The following is a 22,270-nucleotide window of genomic DNA, read 5'->3' as shown; positions in this document are numbered from 1 at the left end:
GATTAGAAGTTAGGCTTCCACAACAGAATAAGGGAATTCTGAGAAGGACTTCCAAGATCTTATGTATAGTCTCTCAATCAATTAGAAAGTGCCCCAAACGTTCTGCAAATAGGTAGTTCCTTAAAAAAGAGCCCTGAAGGCTAAATGGGTTGCAGCCCTTCAGGGTCAAGGATGGGGCAAAGACTTTTCTCCACTGCACTTGCTTAATAAGCTTATTGAATATTAACTGACACATCCCGAGGGCAGAGATAGCACTCATTTTTTAACATGGGATGCATGAACTAGGAGGAGCTGACAGAACATGGAGGAACATGGGATGGATGGTTCAGGAACAGTGTAACTCAGATGAGCTGGTCCAACCTTGTGCTCAGATGGGAGGAGTATGGATTTTACTCAGCATTTAAAAGTTGATTTTACCTCTGTACCAGTGGGCACATGCCACTAGGGTGCGGTGTGCCCGCTTCTCTCAAGAAGCGTAATAAAGGCTTTCCTTCACACACTCCTATAGTAGATTTTTGTTTCAGATTTTTCTAACAATAGTATTGGGGCATGAAATCTAAGCATGAGCTGAGGCTAGGGATTAATGTCAAGGGCTTCTTCCCAAAAAAGAACTTTTTAAGCATTGTTGGAGTGAAGAGGAAGATCACAGAAGGGATAGGGATACTGTTCAGGATGGATGGACAATAATAATGGACAACACAGAAAAAACAGAAAAACATCTTATTTTTAATAAGACTATAATTGAGGGGGCAGCTAGGTGGTGCAGTGGATAGAGCACTGGTCCTGGAGTCAGGAGGACCTGAGTTCAAATACGACCTCAGAACAGACACTTGACATTTCCTAGCTGTGTGGCCCTGGGCAAGTCACTTAACTCCAATTGCCTAATAAATAAAGACAATAAGAATATAGTTGAGAGTTCATGACAACCAAAATATGGTACAAAACTGAGGGTTGTGGGGTGGAGGGTGAATGTTACTAGGTGGCATAGTAAAGGCAAGAATATGGACTCTGCTTGCTTTACAGGCAAGTCAAAACAGATCTTGGGAGCAAGGTATATCCTTAGACCCTAGCTCCATGTAACTCCTATGGAGTATTTTTTAAGCAGAGTTCCTAAAATGAGTTTTAGGGAAATAGGTTCAAAATCCAGGATTAAATGGAAATTACAAGTAATTTTCCAACCCTAACCCAGTTAGTTGTCTGGGACCGGGGGCCACAAGCCAACACCAGGCAAAGGCAGCCCAAAGATTAGCCAAGACAGTTAGCTTTTGTCAGATCTCTCCCTGGATGTTGCGGCTCATAGCTTTGGCCATGCACTAAAAGAGCATCAACCTATCCCTTTAAAGAAGGCTCTTTATAGCTATTGAACCTTAGTACATGGGAACAAAGAGCAACAGATGGTCCTGAAGAACTGAAGTCCAGCAGATGGTAGCAGAGAGCAATTTAGGGATCATAGAACCAATGGAAATGCCCAGCAAAGACAACACAGCAGAATGAAGATGCAGAGACAACATAATATCCAGTAGAGAGTGGTGCCATGACACCAAGTAGAAAGCAGACAGCATTGCAATGACATCACCAGAGGAACTAAGCAGGCATGTCTTATCAAAGGGATGTTATGCTTGCCACATGTGTGCCCAGGCCACATGGGTTCCAGATCTTTGTGCCTTATACACATGCACTCTGACCACACAAGTTTGTGGTGTATGTCTTTTCGTCTGTGTTCTGTGGCTACACATATTCTGTACATATTTGTCTTCCATATGTGATATCTTATCATGGTGTTGTCTTTGTGTATTCCCTCTCCCCACTAGTTGTGTAGTAGGTAGCCTGTGGGAAACTGTACCCCATATGTACATGGTAGGGGTCTTTTTTTGTCAGTTTCTTTACTATGCTATTTGATTAAATGTATTTTGTTTTAAATTTATTTGTCCTCTGGTTGGCAAGTAAATTTTTATCAATTGGAGATTGTGAGCTATGGTTTTGAATCCCACAGAAGGCCTCAAAGAATTGGAAGAATTTTTCTGAAGTCCACATATGAGGGAGTGCCCCAGGTGCTACATTTTACAGCTGTTTTCTCTACCAAGGAAAGCAACCCTCATACTTGGAAGATTGGAATAAAAGTTGTTCATAGGAAACTGAAATCCAAGATAAGTGAGGAGATATAGAGCATCTAACTATATTCAATGAGTTCAGGTCATCAGATCTGAATGAACTATATCCCAACATACTGAAAAAACTAGCAAATGTGACCTGAGATGTTAATAATCTTTCAAAATTTCTTAATCAGAGTAATACTACAGATAAGAAGTCAGATTACCAGGGCAAGTAATCTATGACTACCACAATTAATTCCATAATGCCTAGATTGTATATGGCACTTCATATGGTATATATACAGTACATGTTTGCTATTTAGGATTTTTATAACTGCAAATGCCATCCTTTCTTCATGAATGTAAATAAATTAATATTGTTTGCTACAGAATGTGCATACAATCTAATGGGGACAGATAGCAGACAAAAGGAGTTAGGAAAGGGGGTGGGGTGGTGGGATGGAGACCAATGGTACCAGCAGAAGGGCATCTTGTTCTATATAGTTGAAACTTTGCAGAGCAGCAGATGCAAAACGGGATGAGCCAAAAAGTCCAGTTTCTACCCTCTATCAAGGAAGGCATTGGAAGGAGTTTGGGACCACCCTCTAGCCCTCCAATCAGAAGGGAAAAGAGTCTGAAGAGGGTGTTGTGAGTCAAGGCTTGAGTTCACAGTGGAGATGTCAGAGATGGATTCCTTTTCTGTATAAAAGGCAGAAGCTAGGAAGCCAATTTTGGAGCCAATATACCACCACCACAATTGGCACAAATTGCACAGCACACAGAATTGGAGATTTGGAGCACCCTACTTTCTCACCTAAGACCTCCATCAATTGTAAAGAATGTTTTTTTTTTTTTAAATAAAATTCACTTATATACAAAGGTTTGGAGTATATTCTTTCTCTAACTTTTACTTCCTTGAATTAAATGTTTGCTTTACTACAAAATCGTTCATTTGAAGAGGCATTTGCCAGCAAGTATAGGAATTCAAATGGGTAGGAATAATCTGACCAATTCTTTTTTGTTTTATGGAAAAACTCTGTGAACCAAGAAAAATAGTATTAATACAACAGGCAAATGTTCCAATTCTTATAAAAAGAAAGAAAGTAAGTATGTGTCTGAGATTAAGGGCAGGCACTGTATGTTTGTGAGACACTGTATGTCTGTGAAAAATTAAAGTTGAACATCACCTAAAGGGCAATGGAGAACATTCATGGTAAACATGAATACACTCACAATATTACCAACAAAGAACTGCATAGGAGAAATTGCATACAGGATATAGTTAAAATGGGTATGACTAGAAAAGAAGGTGGTCAGTCATGCAGAAAGAGCAAGGGATAATCAAAGAATAGACCTCATGCCACACTGGTAATCCATGCAATTTTAAGAGATTTAGAGGAAGGTTCAGTCATTCTGGGTGGCTCCCCTGTGGTGAATGTATGGGAGGACATGGACCAGAACTGAACAGGATGAGAGGTCACAGATAAATCAGAAGAGTTAAGTTCACATCCCACCTAAAATTAATTAGATACTACCTCTTTGTCATTGGGCAAGTCACTGATGGTCCTTGGACCTCAGTTTCTTCATGTGGATGTAACCCAGCTTTTGAGCACGCCTAGTTTGCCTGATGTAGAGCCCACTGTGTCCCCTTCCATATGTCCCCTAGTTTGCCTGATGTAGAGCCGTCTTTTAATTGACTGGCAGGGTCTTTAAAACTGGTGAGAGTGATGCATGAGACTGAGCACCCATCATCTTTTCAGAAGAACTGAATGGGCTCCAAGAAATGGACCTGAAGATATTTGTTTCTGCTTTGTGGAATTTGTCCTCACTTTCAGGTGCTGGAGGTGATCCTCATCAAACTGACCTGTGAGCCAGGATTGTAGGTAGGGTGGTACAACAACTAGGTGTCTCAACATGGGAACCCTGAAAAGCAAGTGTAACTTGGAACCCCAGCCCCAGGGAGTTTTTGCACTTGGAACTGGTAGTCTATGGGAATCGAGGTAAATTGCAAACCTAATCCGCTTCCCCTCTCCAGAGCCTGAGGTGGTACAAGCTGAGTATATTCCATATGTGGAGGGTGGGGTACGTTTGAATATTTGTGGTTATTTTTTGAAGTAAATATTCCTCCTTAAAAAAAACCCCTCCACTGCGTTACATGTAAAATGAAAGTGTTAGAACAGATGACTTCTGAGGTCCCTTATTTCTCTGCATCTAATTCTATGAGCTGTGACCTACATATTGCTTGGAGTGCCCAGAGTGATGAGACCACAGTTCTCTAAGAGTATCTAAATATGGGCAGGTGAACTTGAGTTCAATTCCTGTCAAAATTCTAGAATGTGTAACGAAAAAGAGTTTGTCAAGGAAATTTACATGATAAATTTATTATATATTTAAAAGGAATAGCAAGTCATACATAATAGATTTGCAGTGTCATGTGCAATCCATCTTTTTATTATTCTACTATGTTATGGGAATGCTTCTTGGTTTTTTTGTTTTGTTTTGTTTTGTTTTGTTTTGTTTTTGACTAGGCAATGGGGTTAAGTGACTTGCCCAGGGTCACACAGCTAGTAAGTGTTATGTGTCTGAGGCCACATTTGAACTCAGGTCCTCCTGACTCCAGGGGCTGTGCTCTATCCACTGCGCCACCTAGCTGCCCTGGAATGCTTCTTTTATTTCATTTATTTGATATAAGTATCATTTATATCAATACAAAATATTTATTAAAAATAAAAGAAGTAAAATTTTTAAAATGAAAGAGTTCTTCAAATCAACAAGCATTTATTAAGCACCTGCTATGTGTCAGGCATTGTGTTAAGTACTGGGGATACAAAGAAAGGCAAAATTAACCTCTGCCTTCAAGGAACTCACAGTCTAATGGAGTAAATAACATACAAACAACTATGTACACACAAGATATATGCAGAGTAGATAGAAGGTAATCTCAGAGGTAGGGCAGTAGCACTGGTGGATAGGAAGGACTGGGAAAAGTCTCTAATTCAAGTAAGATTTGAACAGAGATTTGAAGGATTCCAGGGAAGCCAGGAGTTGGCACTAAGGAAGAAAAGCATTCCGGATAGGGGGGATAACCAGTGAAAAGGCACTGTAGGGGGAAGATTGAGTCATATGCAAGAGGCAGTGAGAAGGCCAGTGTTGCTTGGCCATAGAGTAAGTGGAGGGGAGTAAAATGTAAGAAGAATAGAAAGGTAGAAAGGGAGACAGATTGTGATAGGCTTTGAAAGCCAAACAGAGGATTTTATATTAGATCCATGAGATAATAGGGAGCCACTTTAGTTTATATTCCCTCCATGAAGCCTTCCTCATCTTTCCTGTTGATACTGCTCCCCCTCCTAAAAATTACTTAACTTTGTACATATATTTTTTAGTTTTTATCTAATTTTATTTTCTTCAAGTAACAAAAATCTATTTGATTTCTTTCCTACCTCCTGCCTTTAAAAAAAAAAAGGAAAGGAAAAATGGAACACATGTAACAAAAATTCAGTCAGGTGACGCAGATTCTTGAATTGGCTATGTCCAAAAAGTATATGTCTTAGTCTCATCCTGAGTCCATCACTCTTTGTCAGAAAGTAGACAGCTTCGTCATCAGTCCTCTGGATGTGTATAAGTTATATTCCCCCAGTAGAAAGTGAGCTTGAGAACAGAGGTGATTTCATTTTCCTTTTTATCTCCAGTGCCTCACACTGTGACTTATATATGTAGAAAGAAAATTCTTAATAAATGTTTCTTGTTGGAAATGTGAAAAAAAAAAAGATCATTGGTAACTTCAGAAAGAGTTGAATGCAGGTAGAAGCCAGACTGCCAAAAATTTAGATAAAAATGAGAAGAGAAGTAGAGACACCAGTTGTAGAAGGCTTTCTCAAGGATTTTAGCCACAAAGAGAGAGGAGATATAACAGTCAGTATGGATGAGGAGATCAAGCGAGAGTTTTTTTTAAGGATAGAAGAAGGTGGTCAGTCTATCATTCTGGGTGGCTCCCCTGTGGTGAATGTATGGGAGAACACGGACCAGAAGATGGGCTCGTTTGAGGTCAGCAGGGAAGCAGCCAGTAGAGAGGAAACATGGAAAATTAATGAAACATTAGGCTATAATAGGGGGAAAACTGCTGGAGAAGATGGGGGTGGAATAGAATCAAGGGTCCATATAGAGGGGTTATCCGTGGCAGAGAGGAGTCATGTCTTCGTGTGAGATGGAGGCAAAGGAAAAGACGGGAGGAAGACATAAGAATAATGTGAAGTGATGAAGAAGGAAGAAGAAGCAGCTATTGGCAAAGGGAGTCAATTTTTTCAGTGAAGGGTGAGGTGAGGTTCTCATATAAGAGAAGGCCCCATGGGAGGTTTGAGAAGAGATGAAAAGGTTTGGGAAAGTTGCTATATAGTAGGTGAGATATTGAACCGATTAGGGAGGAATAAAAGTATTGCCTTGATTCAGTGAAGGCCCCTTTGAGATTATGTAACATAAATTTGTAACGGATCTAGTCAGCATAGTTTCATGAAAGTAGTGATCATTAAGAACTAATAGAGGTTTATTAGGAATAGGTCATACCAGAGTAGCCTCTTTTTTTAAATAAGGTTACTATGTGGTTGATGATAAATCAGGGAACTAGTGTAGACATAATTTACTAGATTTCAGCAAGGGGTTTGATTCATTATATCCTTGCGGATAAAATGGAGAGCTGTGAACTAGCGTGGTTCATGCTTTGTTCTAGAAGAGGACCAATGACATCATGAGGGTGATGTCTTAACTTAAACGTGAATTAGATTTCAGTGAGTCAGAGCTGCACAAAGTCATCAGCCTCACTCTCTTCCAGACTTCCAGAGTCATTGAAGTTCCGTGGCAAGACAGAAGGTAAGATGACTGGCAATGGCCCAGGATGCAGTGGATGATCTTGGTCTTTCTAAATTAAAGTCTTTCCCAAGTCTCAGTCTGTCTGAGGCAACATCCATTCAATGACTAAGGGCTAAGAAAGAATAAGAAGGTGAGAAATGAGGCAAAAGATGGCCTAATTTACCATCACAAAAAATATTGCTGTTGTTGTTAATCCTTAGTTCTTGAAGAGGACCATGATGTCTTGACTTGAGCATGAATTAAATTTAAGTGAGGCAAAGCTACTCAAAGTTGTCAGCCTCACTCTTTCCTCCACAGTCACTGATGTGGGCTAGAGTATACTTGATTAGGTGATTGGCACATTTATCATATTTGCATATCATATAAAACTAGGAAATATAGATAACTTTGGATGGCAGTTAGAATCCAAAAAGATCTTGACAGGCTGGAACAATGTGCTGAATCAAATAAGATGAAATTTAATAGGCATAAATATAAAGTCCCACATTTGGGTGAAAACTTCAGCTGAACAACTACAGGATGAGGAAGCTTGCCTAAACAACATGTTGTTCATGAGGAAAAGATCTAGGGGTCTTTGTGGACCACAAACTCAGTATGAGTCAAGACTATAATGAGAGGCAAAAACGTTAATGTATTAATAAAATATTTAGTACAAAGAACATAATAGTCCTACTTTACTATGCTCCGTTCAGATCACATTGGGAACATTCTTTTTAAATCTAGGTACTGCATCTTAGAGAAGAACTGGTAAACTGGAGCATGTCTAGAGGAGTAAAGCCTGGATATGAGAGGCCATAAATACCATGCCATACAATGATTTGTTGAAAGAACTGGGGATGATTCTTTTAATTGGGAGACAACTTAGGTATGGCACAATGACTATCTATCCTCAAGTGTTTTAATGTCTGTCTTGAGAAAAAAAGATTAGATTACTCAGATTGGTTTCATCATGTCCCTAGGAACATGATCACTGGGAAGTATCACCATCCCAAAAGGCATAATCAGCCTTGGTACTTATGTCTCATTAGTACTCTCTGACCCTCTGATTGGAGGGCAGAGAGGGGAATTACTAAATCTCCATTTAAGGAGTGGGTCTAGCACAGCCATCTCCTCGTTTCCCACGCATCTATCCTCATTTTGAACTTCTTTGACTTTTTCTGCCACGCTCCTACCTCATACCTTTCTCTTCCTCCAAACTTTTTTAGTTTTCTTTTGCGTATTATCTTACCCCCTTTAGACTATAAGCTCAAGACTGTCCTTATTTTTCATTTTGTATCTCCAGTGCTTAGCACAGTGCCTGGCACATAGTAGGTGCTTAATCAATGTTTATTGACTGCCTGATTTTCTGGGCAGGTATTCAAAAGGCTTTATTTATTATCATATCTTTCTTGCCTTTGTCCTTCTGGCTGCTCTGTTTGTGGTTGGACTCTTTTATTCATGGTGTCTGGTAAGAAATCATTAAGCCCATGTGATCCAGAGAAATGGGCCTTGGTCCTTGGCTTCTGCTTTTGTTCTTTTCTGTTCTAGTGAAGGAAATAGAGTCTCTAATCTTGAAAGTTTCAAAAGGTCAGGAAAGTACCATGGCATTCTGCATTCCAGAGTTTGTATTTGCAGTCATTTCAGCATTCGTACCCAACGGAGCAAGGAATGACCCTTAGGAGTGACCTCCAGGACCCCAGCCCAGCTCAGCGGTATCTGAAACAAGATACTCATGCAGTATCTGGCCGTAAACTTGATTATCTAGGAACCGAGCTAAGAGTATGTCCCAGAGATATTAGAAGAAACATTCGTACTTTGTATGCTTGTAGTTTGTATGTTTGTTCTTGTATTTTTAAAACAAATATCTCTCTGTAAAAGTTAATGTTAAGTGGCTAATTGGAACTAGGATACTACTCAATGGCCCCTAATAGTGGGGTAAACACAGACTGTGGGGGCTGAAGCTGGTGGTAGTAGAAAGACACACAAATCCCCCAGGGTACCTTAGAACCCTGAGAGGCAGATACAGCAAGCCTGGCTCTTGGAAATAGGGTCAGAGAGCACACTGACTATGAAACTTTTGTATCTCTTGGCCAAATGAGCTTGGGGTTTTGCCTCACAATTTCTTGGATCTTTTAGGCTCCAGAAATAATGTTCCAGGAAATGCTGCTCTATCAATGAAAGCATAGCCACTGTATTTGGACTTTTATATCATAGTCCTCAAATACTGCCTGAGGAAGCAGTAGTGGCATTAAAGAAAATGAAGAACAGATGGCCTAGACCAAGGACACATAAAGGGTCATGCTGATATTGAAGGATCAATTTGAAGACACTGATAGATCCATTCTCAAGATATCTGTGTAAAGGAGTTGGTCCCTAAAAGCCTAGGACCTAATCATAGAAAAGTGGTCAATAGCAAAGTGTTAAGCTAATTATAAAAATCTGGCCACAGTAGATATTCCTTTTATAAGGTGTAATCCCTTAAATGAATTAGAAAGAGAACAACTCGTTGGACAAAGAATGAGCACATTCTCACAGGGTAACCTTTAAAAGTTGGTGTGGCCGATGTTGGAGGAGAAAAGGAACCAAGCTCATCACTAAATGCATAGAAGAAGATCTAGAAGACAACTGGAGTTGTAGAAAGGGAGACCATGAGGAACCACATGGATCTGGGAGAATGGAAGCATGGACAGAGGCAGCTGCCACAAAGAAAGATTTCAGGTCTCTAGGATTTTGAGCTAATTGGGCACAAGGAGTCTCAGGGGAGTTGTTGTGTTACTGAACTCACTAAAGACCTAAAGACAGAAATCTTGTGTCTCCTTTCTCCCTTTGAGTTTTCTCATGGAATCCCAAAACTGTTTTCTCTATGTACAGGGAAAGTCTTTTCACCTTTCCTTGTTTTCAAAGGTTATTTTGTATTTTTAAATAGCATTATCCACAGGTCTTTGCTAGTCTTGAGTCACCTTTTGGAAATGTAGTTGGGAGGAGGCCCACGAGAAAACTATATTCAGAGAAGGGAAAGAGATTCAACAGTGAAGTGTTTTGCCAGAATATGGCCTCTGGCTGGGAACTTGAAGCTAAAAAAAAAAAGAGCGAATAACAGAACTTCTGATAAATCTTCTCAGAATATAAAAGAGGTATTTAAACTGAGAAACCCAATTAAACAACAAGTCATTAGAGGGGAAGGCGGGACAAACATTGAACAACCCTGCTCACTATACTGCTCCACCATTGCTATATGTGATGATAGGATATCAAAGGTTTGTAAACACACACACACACCTTATTATTACTGAAAAAAGTTGATGAGAGAATATCAATAACTACCAGCTTATATATCTACTTTTCCAACTCTGCAAAATTTTTTTATGAAAATAATTACTCATATATTGAGAGCATGCTCAATGAAGATATGAGAAGAGAAAAGGCAGACTTTGACAAATGATATTTTACAGGCAATCACATTGTTATAGTCACTTAGTTGATTGAAAAAGTGGAGAGAAAATAAGATGCTATTGTACTTACTGTTTGTTAACTATAAAAATTTTTTTATTTGGTACAGCAAAATGTTTCCTTAAATGCTCTCCTCAAACAAAGTGTCTCCTATATGTATATTAATATCATGCTGGATTATTCCTTGAAAGATGTAACAATATAGATAAATTTGTTCAGTAACCTTATTTTTTTAATTTCTTTTTTAAATAGTATTTTATTTTTCCCCAGTAAAATGTTAAGACAATTTTTAGCATTCATTTTTTACAGGATTTTGAATTCCAAATTTTTCTCCCTCCCTCCCCTCTCCTCTTCCTAAAATGGTAGGCAATTTGATAGAGGTTATACATGTGCTATCATGTAAAACATATTTTCCTATTAGTCACAGTTGTGAAAGAAGAAACAGATCAAGAGGGAAAAAAACATGAAGAAGAATAAAATGAAAAAAAGTATGTTTTGATCTGTATTCAGAGTCTATCAGTTCTTTATATCTGGTTGTGGATAGCATTTTTCTTCCTAAGTCCTTTATATTTCTCTTAGATCATGGTGTTGCTGAGAAGAGCTGAGTCATTCATAGGTGATCACCAGACAATGTTACTGATACTGTATACAATGTTTTCCTGTTCTGCTCATTTCACTTTGCATCAATTTGTACAAGTCTTTCCAGGTTTTTCTGAAATCTGCCTCTTCATCATTTCTTAATGCACAGTAGTATCCCATTACATTCCTATACACAGCTTGTTTGGCTGTTCCCCAATTGATGGGCATCCCTTCGATTTCCAACATTTTGCCACCATGAAAAGGGCTGCTATAAATATTTTTGCTCATGTGTGTCCTTTTCCTTTTTTTATGATCTCATTGGGATACAGACCTAGTAGTGGTATTGCTGGATCAAAAGGTATGTATAATTTGGTTGCCCTTTGGGCATAGCTCCAAATTGCTCTCCAGAATGGTTGGATTGGTTCACAATTCTACCAACAATACATTAGTGTCCCAATTTTCCCACATTCTCTCCAAAATTTATAATTTTCCTTTTTTGTCATATTAGCCAATCTGAAAGGTATGAGGTGGTATCTCAGAGTTATTTTAATTTGCATTTCTCTAATCAGAAGTGATTTACAGCACTTCTTCATATGCCTATAGAAAGCTTTGGTTTCTTCATCTGAAAACTGCCTGTTCATATCGTTTGACCATTTATCAATTGGGAAATGGCTTGTGTTCTTATACACTTGACTCAGTTCTCTATATATTTGAAAAATGAGGCCTTATCAGAGACACTTGCTGTAAAGACTGTTTCCCAGATTTCTGCTTTTCTTCTAATTTTGGTTGCATTGGTTTTGTTTGTGCAAAAGCTTTTTAATTTAATATAATCAAAATTATCTATTTTATATTTTGAAATACATTCTATCTCTTGTTTGGTCATGAACCTGTAATTCACTTAACTTCTCCTTTAAGACTTTGGATGCTATGCCACTGGTACATATACATTTAGTATTGATATTGCTTCATTGTCTATGGTTCCTTTCAGAAAGATGTAGTTTCCTTCCTTATCTCTTTTAATTAGGTCTATTTTTGCTTTTGCTTTGTCTGAGATCAGGATTGCTACCCCTGCTTTTTTACTTCAGTTGAAGCACAATAGATTCTGCTCCAGCCCTTTACCTTTACTCTGTGTATGTGTCTCTGCTTCAAGAGTGTTTCTTTTAAACAACATATTGTAGGATTCTGGTTTTTTGATCCATTCTGCTATCTACTTCTGTTTTATGGGAGAGTTCATCCTATTCACATTCACAGTTATGATTACTAGCTGTGTATTTCCCTCCATCCTATTTTTCTTCCTGTTTGTCCCCTCTCTCCTTTCACCCTTTTTTGTTTCTGTCTACCACCACCCCCAGTCTGTGGGCTCTGTGTTGTGAAGCCCTGCCTAGGTACGGAAGTCTTCCAAATGGTCTTATTTGTAGATGAAATTGTGTTGACTGCAGCAAGTAAAAGGAACATTGCAGAGCCTCCTAAAAGAGATTCATAGTTCACTCAAAGATTTTGGACTACTTAAACCACATGTGAAAAACCAAGGGGATGAAAGACAGATAATGTCTAGATCAATAGTTCTCAAAGTTTTTGGTCTCAGGAATATTTTACACTCTCAAAAATGATTGACCTTTTAAAAATTAAACTTTTTGATTTATTTTTTAATTGAACCCAAGGAACTTTGTTTGTATGGGTTATATTTATCAATGTTTATCATATTAGAAATTAAAACACCTTAATATTAGTATGAAAATCCCCTGAAAGGCTCTTGGGTATCTCCAGGGGTCCCCAGACCACACTTTGAGAACTGCTGGCCTAAATCATAATTATAGAGTTGAATGGGACAACCTAGAGAACTGATCTATCAGTACATACATCTTGCACATGCACTACAAATGGAAAGTGAACCAGGCCAAGAATTAAGTCAGATAAAGCAAGTGGGCCGAATTATATTTGGAAAATTGTGCAATGCTTTTAACTACTCCAAGCTTCTTCCTGAAACAAAGGCTCTTTTTTTTTTAAACTCAATATAATTCTAGTCATGCTGTATGGCCACAAGCCATGGAATATTCTAGTCTCTGAAGAATGAAAGTTGAGTATCACTCAAAGGGCAGTGGAAAGGCTGTGTATGAAGAGCATGAGTAGGCTGCAAAATATTGCCAACAAAGAATTAAACAGAAGTGGCATAGAGGATGTCATCAGAGAGATATACAACCAGAATAGGAGTTAGGCAAGTCACATAGTGAGAATAAGGGATAGATAGCCCATGTACTCCATTCATATCCCAGTCAAGGGATCTAGGGGAAGTTGGCCTCTCATTTCCCCCATCAAATGGAACCACCATGGAGAATTTATGGGAAGATATGAAAAAGAATTATCAATTGGTTTCAAGTTAGTCATGGATAGCTTGTGATCTGCACTCTCAGGATGGAAAAGAAAGATCAGACTACCTCAGTCTTCTAGCTTATTCACTGTGTCTTTAGTAGCTAGCTACTTAGGGGGTGTGTGGGTGTTCAGGGGGTACTAGCATTTCTGGTATGAGGGCTGCCAAACCCTTTTCAGAGCTGCACATCCACTTTTGGTGTACACCTGTCACCCAACTCTCACTTGTGCCTCCAAGAAACTGTAGCATGCTCATCAGCCACACCCTAGAAAAACTGTCTCTGCAGATGGGTTAAACCAGGTTGAGGGTAACTGACAGGTCTCAAACCTGGTGATCAGTTGGGGGGATGTCTACTCCAAGCATGTGAAGACTTCCCCTGGTGGAATGGGCAGATAAGAACAATTTGTCCCAACAGCCATGAAGGTGGCTGAAGCAGGAGCTGTGGAGTGCTCAAAGCTTGAACAGACAAGGTCCAAGACTCCAAGGTCATCCACTGTATCCTGGACCATCACCAGTTGTCCCTGACTTTTGTCCTGATACTGGATTTCAATGATTCTGGAAGTGAGAGTGAGATAGATGGCTTTGTACAACTCTGCCTCACTAAAATCCAGTTCACATAAGAGTTAAGACATTGCCCTGTGAGGTCATTGGTCCTCTTTGAAAACAAAGAATGAACAACAATGACAACAGCTACTTAGAGGTTACAGTCAGGAGAGATTGGGAGATAATTTTCGAGGTCCTATTTATCACTTTTTTTTAAAAACTAGAAAGACAACTTGGCACCATCTGATAAACCTCACACTCCTACCTGTACAACCCTAGTCCCTTTTGCCCCACCATAGAATAACAGAAAGAATTCTGGACTTGCAGTTGCCATGAGCTGGGTTTAAACCCTGCCTCTGAGATTTACTAGTTATATAACTGTGGGAAAGTCCACCCTTTTGAACCTGTTTCTTCCTCTGAAAAAGGGATAATAACCTCTGTAGTACTTATTTCACAGAATTGCCTTAAGGGTCAAAGAAAGTAATAAACATAAGTTTTGTTTTGCAAGAGATGTGTAAATTATAACCATCATCCCCATCATCATCATCATTATCATCATCTATGGTCCAGGCAAACTGGGGCCTCAGTTTCCTTGACTATAAAAATGCTGGAAATGGCCTCTGAAGTTCCTTTCAACTATGATCTCATGCCTACTCACCATAGGACTCCATACACCTCTGTGATTTCCCACTTCAATGTTTATGCCCACTAATACTGTCTCTACCTATTTAAATTCTACACATTCAACCACTACTTCTTCCATGAAACTTTCTCAGACCAAACCTAGCTGGAAAATCTTCCTGCCCCAGACCTTCTGTAGCATTTTCTTTGTACCTGACTTAGCAACTCATCATGTTCTAGCTTGTATTATCGTTATGTAGGTATATGTTATCTCCTTCCTATAAGTTTCATCTATTTATCTTTGTATCACCCCTAGCACCTAACACTGCTAGAGTGCTCTGCTCATTAAATTCGAGCTTAATAAGGTGCTTATTGAATTTAGTGAATGATAAGTGGATGTAGATTTGTTGGATCTACTAGAAAATCTTAGTTACAAATTAAAATGCAAATCCCTGAAACTCAGGGTAATAATTATACCCATTCTTTGCAGGTAACTAGATGAACCTTTACTAAAGATCCTGAGATACCATGGACATTCAAAGATTAGACAATTGCTTGTTGCTGAATCATTTTATTGGCCTAGTAATTTGGGCTCTGCCCTCAGCATAAATAAATTAGCATTGGCACCAGTCATAAGGGATTGTACCCCTACTGGTGAAAAAGCTTTCCTGCCATAGAAAACACAATTTAGGGGATAGGGGCCTCTACTTTCTCGGGGCTGCAGCAACAGCAGGCTTCTCCTCACGAGTGATAGGAATGGTGCGCTCAGGGCCAGTGGCCTGTTTCCTTGGTCCATGCACAGTAAGGACCCCATCAGATGACAGAGATGAGGTGATGGAGAGTGGGTCCACATCAGCTGGGATTCGGTACTTCCTATGGAATTCCCGGGAGATGAAGCCATGCTCATCCTGGTCCAAGGTAAGGAGAGACAAAGGTAGAAAGAGAAAGGAAAAGAGGGAAAGAGAGGGAGGGACAAGAAGAAAAACCATTAGAGCAGCATCACCACTTGCTCATAATCTAGTCACATTTTCACACCCCCCCCCACCCCCGTTCCTCACTGCCCCTGAGTACTGGGTAGGTATGTCAAGCACTTCTGGGAAGTTAGTTTGGTTTTTGGATTCAGATTGGAGCCAAGCAAGATTTCCCTGGGTATGTTACTCCTTCAGCAGAAGCACTGAGAGGTTTGGACCAACCCAAATATGCCCCAATCCCCAAATCCATGGTGGATTGGAATGTTTCTGAGATCTCCTTAGGGGTTTAGATCACCACACCCAAAAGCCTAGTTGAATTTAGGATTCCCAGGGCTAACCTTGGTGTATTGAACCACAGACAAAAGCTACAACTCATCTGGTCTGCTTGGCACTGGGAATGACAGAGAGCAAGTAGAACCAACAGGTTCCAATTGTATATCTTCAATTTGATCTTATATCATTCCAACCCAGGGGTATGCTGGAGCCAACTTGAACCAGCTCCTAAGAGCTGATTGTAAAATTTATAGTGTGAGTCTTTATATCTACAAATAAGGGCTTGATTTCTTTTTTTTGCTTGACTGGACTTAAGAAAGTGATAGGGAAAAAATGTTAGTAATGCAGATTAAATTTCAAAATGTACCCTGCATACATTTTTTTTTCTGGAGAGCTGGTTGTTACCAGCACGCCCTTGATTCCAACCCAAAACATTTGGGCAGAAATGGACTACACTGGGGTGTGTTGAATGCAGTTTGCCACAATGCCTAGAGTTTGGGATTAGTTACCAGGTAATAGAAGAGAAGGTGCATCAAAAACCTCCAGGAACTGATATTTATTTCTTAATAAGGAAAGACTGCACCAGAGTTTAAGATCCAAAGGACAAGGCCTTGGGCTAGCCCCTCATATTCTCTGACCCTTCAAAACTTCATTAAGAAGTGGCCTCTCTGGTGATTTTCACATGGTCTTAGTGTTCAGGGAGTTAAACATAGCTCTAAAACTTAGAACCAGAAGTTCAGAGAAGGAATGAATGATGGGTTCCTTGAATACCCTGACAACCTCATGGTTTCTACCTGGGATATACTCACTCCCCCAGCTCTAAGAATTTCAGGAATCCTTCTCTTCTCTCTCCCCTGTCTCTCCCCCACCCCCCACCCCCAATAGCAGTTCCTCCTTCCCCCTAGACACAGCAGAAGAGTGACTATTCAAAGCAAGGGGGTAGGGTAAGGCTGCCAATAAGGGACATGCCAGATACCTGACGCTCTTCATGCTTTCCATGAACTTCGACCACATCGCCGAGCACTTTGACCTTGAGCTCTTCTGGAGAGAAATGCTTCACATCCAGGTTTACTGAGAACTTATCCTTCTCCAGTCGCATCTAGAGATATCAGAGAAAGTTCAGGGGAGGGGAGGACAAGGAAGTTAAAATATTCTCTCTCTCTCTCTCTCTCTCTCTCTCTCTAGCCAAGATAAAACACATGTGCAAACCTATATCCTTCTTTCTCCTTCCCTTCCCTCTCCCACCTTCTGCCCCACCCCCTGGGAAAATACCTTTCCTTAAAAAAACAAAATCATAGCTCTCTGGCTCATGGGAGCCTTGGCCCCCAACCCTTAACTGATCATATAGGCCTGGGGAAAAGCCAGGATGTCCTTAAAGATGCCCAAAGTGTGAGTCAGGATGCCCACAGTATGTCTACACTAAACAAAAGATGGGCCGGGTTATAATTCTCACATTCACAACCTACCCCACCCCTCTCAGTTTGCCAGATGCAAACCTCCAAGCCCCAGGATATTTATCTGTAAAAACAAAGGCTTCTTCTGCCTGCTCCTCAGGACTGCCAAATTTCCCACCCACTTAATCTAGAAACCACCCAGCTTGCCCTTTCAATGCCCTTGCCCACTCCCTCATGGGCTCCTGTTTACTCATACTTCAGTATTTTTAAATGAGGGTGTTGTTTGTGACCCAGCTCTTATCTGACAACCTAGTCTATTCACCTTCTCTCTTCTTTCCTCTTCCAAAGCAGAGCAGAGAGCCTGAGTTTTAGACAGAGGTCCAGAATTTGAGCTAAGAACTGAAAAGATGGCCGTACCCCTTCCTTATATTTAAGCCCAGACTAATACTCCCTCCTAACTCAAAGAAACCCAACAATCACTGCTAAGAAGTTGACAGGCAGGAGGGAAACAATTACTTTTTATGGTCTTACACGGGGAAGCTAAGAGTAAGGTCAGGGGCCCCTGAATCCTGGAAGAAAGCATACACAACTAAAATAAAACCAACAAATAAATTGTCAGAAAAGGGCTGTAAGGAACCAGAACAGGTGATCAAGGAATGCTAGGGCTACTTCTTTCTAGATACTTTAAAGCAAAAAAGTAACCCCTATCTCTTAAAGCCAGATTAGGGACTGCTCAGAACCCAGGGGGCAAATGAGATGACCTCAGTGGGACCTAAGGGATTTTATTAATAGGATATTTTGACCTTGTCCTTCACAGAGAGTCTAAAATAAACTGAACCAGACTTGCTGAGAAACTGGTGGTGACCTCATCTTTCTACACTACCAGGCACAGATGCTTTACACATCTGTTCTATAAATGGGTATGAGATATTCTGTTGGGAAAGCTGAAGCTACTAGCTCAAAGAGGTGGATTGCACCAAGAATGATGCCCAAAGAACCTGCCCATTGCTTGACAGAGGGAAAACTTACCTCAGAGAGCCCAGTTTCAAGCCAGCTAGGTGTTCGGAAGAAAGAAGGTCGAAAGTAGAAAGGACTCAGGGCGGTGGAGGTAGGGAAGAGGTCGGACTCCAGCAGATGCTCGCCAAAGAACTGGTCAAAGATTCGGCTGGGTGAGAGGAAAGGAAAGAAGGGGCGTCGGATCCAAGGATGGTGGATGGCGATGTCCATGGTTGCTAGAAAAGTTTGTGGGGTACGGCTGGCTGGGCAGCTCCTTCAGCCCAGGCTCCAGCTAGGCTCTTATATACCCAGCACCCGTGAAGTTTCTGGAATGGTGATGTCAGGAGTTTTATTATCCCAGTTCATGGAGGACTGGTGATCAGGGATTTGGCTGTGACACACACCCAGTACTCACCAAGCTAAGAAAAGAGAAACACAAACATGTCTGAGCTGGCAAGTGACTAGTCCTGGACTCCAAATATGGGTGCTTTCTCCGCCCCTTGTTCCACCCCCCACCCCAACCCGCTATCTCTCAACACTGGTTCTCCCTCCCCTTTTGCTAAGGCAGAGTCAGGAATCCCAAGCAGCTTGCCCTTCCCCCTACCACTATAGTCTCACATGCCAGGGGGATCAGGCCAGCAACTATCTTGGGCCCAGGCAGAGACTGGCAGGGAAGGAATCTGCCTGGGCTGGGTCCCAAGGACATTAACTCTTTGTGACTCCTCGGAGAAAGAAGACCAGTGGTCACAGCTATGTCATTGTCTACACATTTGTGTGTTGCCCTAGGTAGAAGGGGAAAGGAAATAGGGCAGGAGGTGTTGGTGGGGGAAAACATGCTTATAAAATTACAGAATTTTAGATAAAAAGGATGGCAGAGCAGAGATTAGAATCCAGGTTTTGAAAAGAAATGAGACTGCCATAAGACCTCAGTCTTGTCTCCTTGAGAGGCAGTCTGGTATAGCAGGTGGTACCTTGGTTTTGTAGTGAGAAAAACCTGAGTCTGAATCCTGCCTCATACACTCACTATCCCTGTGACCTTGGGCAAAAAAATCTCTTCACTTCTTTGGGCCTCAGTTTCCTCATCTGTAAAATGAGGTTGGACAGGATGTCCTCTAAGATTCCATCTAGTTTGAACCGATGATACTTGATATTTAGCTCTCAGATGACTAGCAGATTGGGTTTAGGAAGATGCAAAGGGATTTAGGGTGCTGTCATCTGGGAAGCAGACAAGAGTTGGGGAAGACTCCGGTAATGATGAGTCTCCTGCCCTCCTTGGACCCGAATCCAGTTCACTCAACCCAGCTGAGCAGCTGAACAGCTGAGCAACCGGATCCCAGAGGGAACTGGAGGGGGAGGGAAGGCACAATCCACAAAGCTTCCCTTCCCCCACTCCCCCCAAGGCTCTGCACTATTTTTGGGCAGTGTCGACCCCGCCCCAGCCCCAGCCCCAGCCTGCCCGGGGTCCTTTCCAGAGTACTGGCTATTCATCCTGGCAGGAGGGGCCCGCTGTGTCCGCAGGGTTGATCCGTGGCTGAAGGTCCATCTGAGGCCATGTCGGGTCGCTCAGTGCCACACGCCCACCCGGCCACCACCGAGTACGAGTTCGCTAATCCGAGCCGCTTAGGTGAACAACGATTTGGGGAAGGTACAGGATTGACGCCGCCCCCTCCTCCCATCTCCATTGATTTGGGGGGCTGATCTCCCAGCCCTCACAAACCCTCCCCCCCCCCCCCCCCCAAACTTGAACTAAATTGACCTCCTGAGACTGAGCATCTCTCATCCAAGACTGACTTTTCCTATCTGGGTTATTGCCTCATTCCCTTACTGACCCCCCACTACAGTCATCTGACTCAGGGGAATCCTACTGGACAGATAGCCATCACAGTCCTTAACTGGTACCCTCTCTCTTTCAACATCTTGGCTTCAACTTTTCTTCTTTCCTTTGTCTCCAATCCCCCATCCTATGTATTATAATTTTTGTATCTTCCCTCTCCCTCTCTCCATTTCACTGGGGTGAAGGGGCAAATCTGGAGTCAGAGGCAAATCTGACCCTGTCCCTTGCTACCTATGTGTCCAGTCATCTGTTCTGTGCCTCAGTTTCCTTGTCTGCAAAAATGAAGAAGTAGTTGCCAGTGTAACTTTAGACCACTCTCTGGGCCTCAATTTCCTATCTGAAAAACTAGGGGGATTGGACTCCATGGCCTCTATGATCCCTTTCGGGCTCTAAATATGTGGTCCCTTCTCTTTATTTCCACTCTTCTCCCTGTATGCATTTCCCTCTCTTTGGCACATCACTTTCCTTTTGCTCTTCCCCTCCTGTCCTACCCTGTACCTTTTCTTTTCTTGCTTTCCATTCTCCTTTTACACTTCTTTCCTTCATCACATCCCCATTGCCTACCTCATCTTTCCTTTCTGTTTATCTACCCCTTAGGCCTGCTCCCAGAGGAGATCCTGACTCCCACCCTGTACCATGGCTACTATGTCCGACCACGTGCAGCTCCAGCTGGGGAAAGCAGTGGAGCAGGGGCCTCTGAGCTCCGTCTTAGTGAAGGCAAGTTCCAGGCCTTCCTGGATGTGAGTCATTTTACCCCAGATGAGGTGACAGTGAGGACCGTGGACAACCTGCTGGAGGTGTCTGCCCGGCATCCTCAGCGCCTGGATCGACACGGTTTTGTTTCTCGTGAGTTCTGCCGTACCTATGTCCTGCCTGCTGATGTCGATCCCTGGCGAATTAGGGCTGCACTCTCCCATGACGGTATTCTTCATCTGGAGGCTCCACGGGGAGGAAGACGATTGGACACAGAGGTCAATGAGGTCCACATTTCTCTGTTACCTAGGCCTCCTGACCAGGAGGAAGAAGGGGAGGGAGACATGATGGGCCTCTGATTATCTTAAACCTGGCACCAAGCAAGTCCCTTTCCATCCTACAGGAAGGGCTATTGCTATATGGTTAGGAGAGCAGCTGCCCACCAGCTTAGAGACAGTTATATCTCATGAGGGAAAGGAATGAAAAGGGGAAGGGCAGAGGGGATGGGACGGGGGCATGGCGGGGGTGGGGGGGATAATAATGATCCAGAATGGAATGTTTATCTAGTTTGGTCCTTTGGAACATGTGATAAGCCTTGTCATTCAGCTGTGGGTAGAGATGAATAAATCCAAATCCCAGGGCCCTGTTTGTGTTTCTCCCTGTTCTATAGCCTGGACAAAAAGACAAAGAGTGAGGAAAGAAGTCCTAGACAAGGGCTGCAGAACTCCTGGCTGCACAGAGTGCTCATAATTTGGATATGCTGAGCTCGACGCCAGACTAAGCTCACAGCTGGATGCTGTGATTACAGCCGGGCATTGGCACTGACTCCTAATCAGATTCCTAGCTCTGATCTTCTCACAATACAACAAAAGCCAGAGTGATCCTGGTAGGGGATGAGGACTATGCCATCCAAACAAGCCAGAGGGCATTGTCTGGGCTGGTGATTAGAGATACAAAAACAAGGGTCTCCAGACAGTCTGGACTTTTTCACAGTAGAACTTGGGACGAGTCTGGGGAAAAGAAAGGAACGTGTTTTTGTCTAGGCAGTGTTGTCTAGAGCAATGTCCTTCAGTACCTGGGCACCTGCTTCTATCAACTAGACAGAGTTTTCACATTCAAGGGACTGAATACACCCAGGGAGCACGAATACTGGGATGAGTGAATGAATGAATGAATGAATGAATGAACAAATGAATGAACAAATGAATGAATGAAAAAGCATTAAGCAAGGAATCATCCTCCACAATCACCCTCGAGCCCCAAAGTGTCCATAGCAATCATATGTCGTGATGCTAGAAGGGTTTTTAGAGATCATCTGACTCAATCCTTCATTTTGTATATGAGGAAACTGAGACCCAGAGACTTAAAATCCTAAATTTGGAGATGGACAAGACCTTAAAGGTCATGTAGACCAACACCTTCATTTTACACATGAGGAAACTGAGGCCTTTAAAGGGAAAGTGACTTGCTCCAGGTCATGCAAGTAGGTAGAGAGCTGAGACTAAAATCTGAGGTTTTTTTCTCCTAACCCATTTTCAAAAACTTATAATTTTTTTCACCTAATAATCATTTATTTTATCTCCCTGCTACCTCCCCTGCTTTGTAATAAATAT

At 41.7% G+C, this 22,270-nt stretch overlaps 2 protein-coding genes across 2 annotated transcripts; one reads left to right on the top strand and one right to left on the bottom strand.

Annotated features, from left to right (window-relative positions):
• Nucleotides 1-15,050: 15,050 nt before the first annotated feature.
• On the bottom strand, nt 15,051-18,578 carry CRYAB (crystallin alpha B). The gene is made up of 3 exons (XM_027847293.1): nt 18,164-18,578; nt 16,717-16,839; nt 15,051-15,404 (listed from the first exon to the last, which is right to left on the bottom strand). The coding sequence occupies exons 1-3, from the start codon at nt 18,359-18,361 to the stop codon at nt 15,201-15,203; spliced, it is 525 nt and encodes a 174-aa protein (XP_027703094.1). The 5' UTR covers nt 18,362-18,578; the 3' UTR covers nt 15,051-15,200.
• A 1,035-nt stretch (nt 18,579-19,613) lies between these two features.
• HSPB2 (heat shock protein family B (small) member 2) lies at nt 19,614-21,138 on the top strand. Its single transcript, XM_027847345.1, has 2 exons — nt 19,614-19,775; nt 20,562-21,138. The coding sequence occupies exons 1-2, from the start codon at nt 19,682-19,684 to the stop codon at nt 21,014-21,016; spliced, it is 549 nt and encodes a 182-aa protein (XP_027703146.1). The 5' UTR covers nt 19,614-19,681; the 3' UTR covers nt 21,017-21,138.
• The last annotated feature ends 1,132 nt before the right edge of the window (nt 21,139-22,270 follow it).

The sequence above is a fragment of the Vombatus ursinus genome, unplaced genomic scaffold (genome assembly GCF_900497805.2).
Source record: "Vombatus ursinus unplaced genomic scaffold, bare-nosed wombat genome assembly UNPS02015398.1, whole genome shotgun sequence".
Classification (NCBI taxonomy): Eukaryota; Metazoa; Chordata; class Mammalia; order Diprotodontia; family Vombatidae; genus Vombatus; species Vombatus ursinus.
This window is presented reverse-complemented; position numbering and strand designations above follow the sequence as displayed.

Coding starts and splice junctions, on each gene's coding strand:
- CRYAB (XM_027847293.1), bottom strand. CDS start 18,361: ATGGACATCGCCATCCACCATCCTTGGATCCGACGCCCCTTCTTTCCT. Junction 16,840..18,163: donor TTGAAACTGGGCTCTCTGAG/GTAAGTTTTCCC, acceptor TGATATCTCTAG/ATGCGACTGGAGAAGGATAA. Junction 15,405..16,716: donor GAAAGCATGAAGAGCGTCAG/GTATCTGGCATG, acceptor ACCTTGGACCAG/GATGAGCATGGCTTCATCTC.
- HSPB2 (XM_027847345.1), top strand. CDS start 19,682: ATGTCGGGTCGCTCAGTGCCACACGCCCACCCGGCCACCACCGAGTAC. Junction 19,776..20,561: donor TGAACAACGATTTGGGGAAG/GTACAGGATTGA, acceptor TCTACCCCTTAG/GCCTGCTCCCAGAGGAGATC.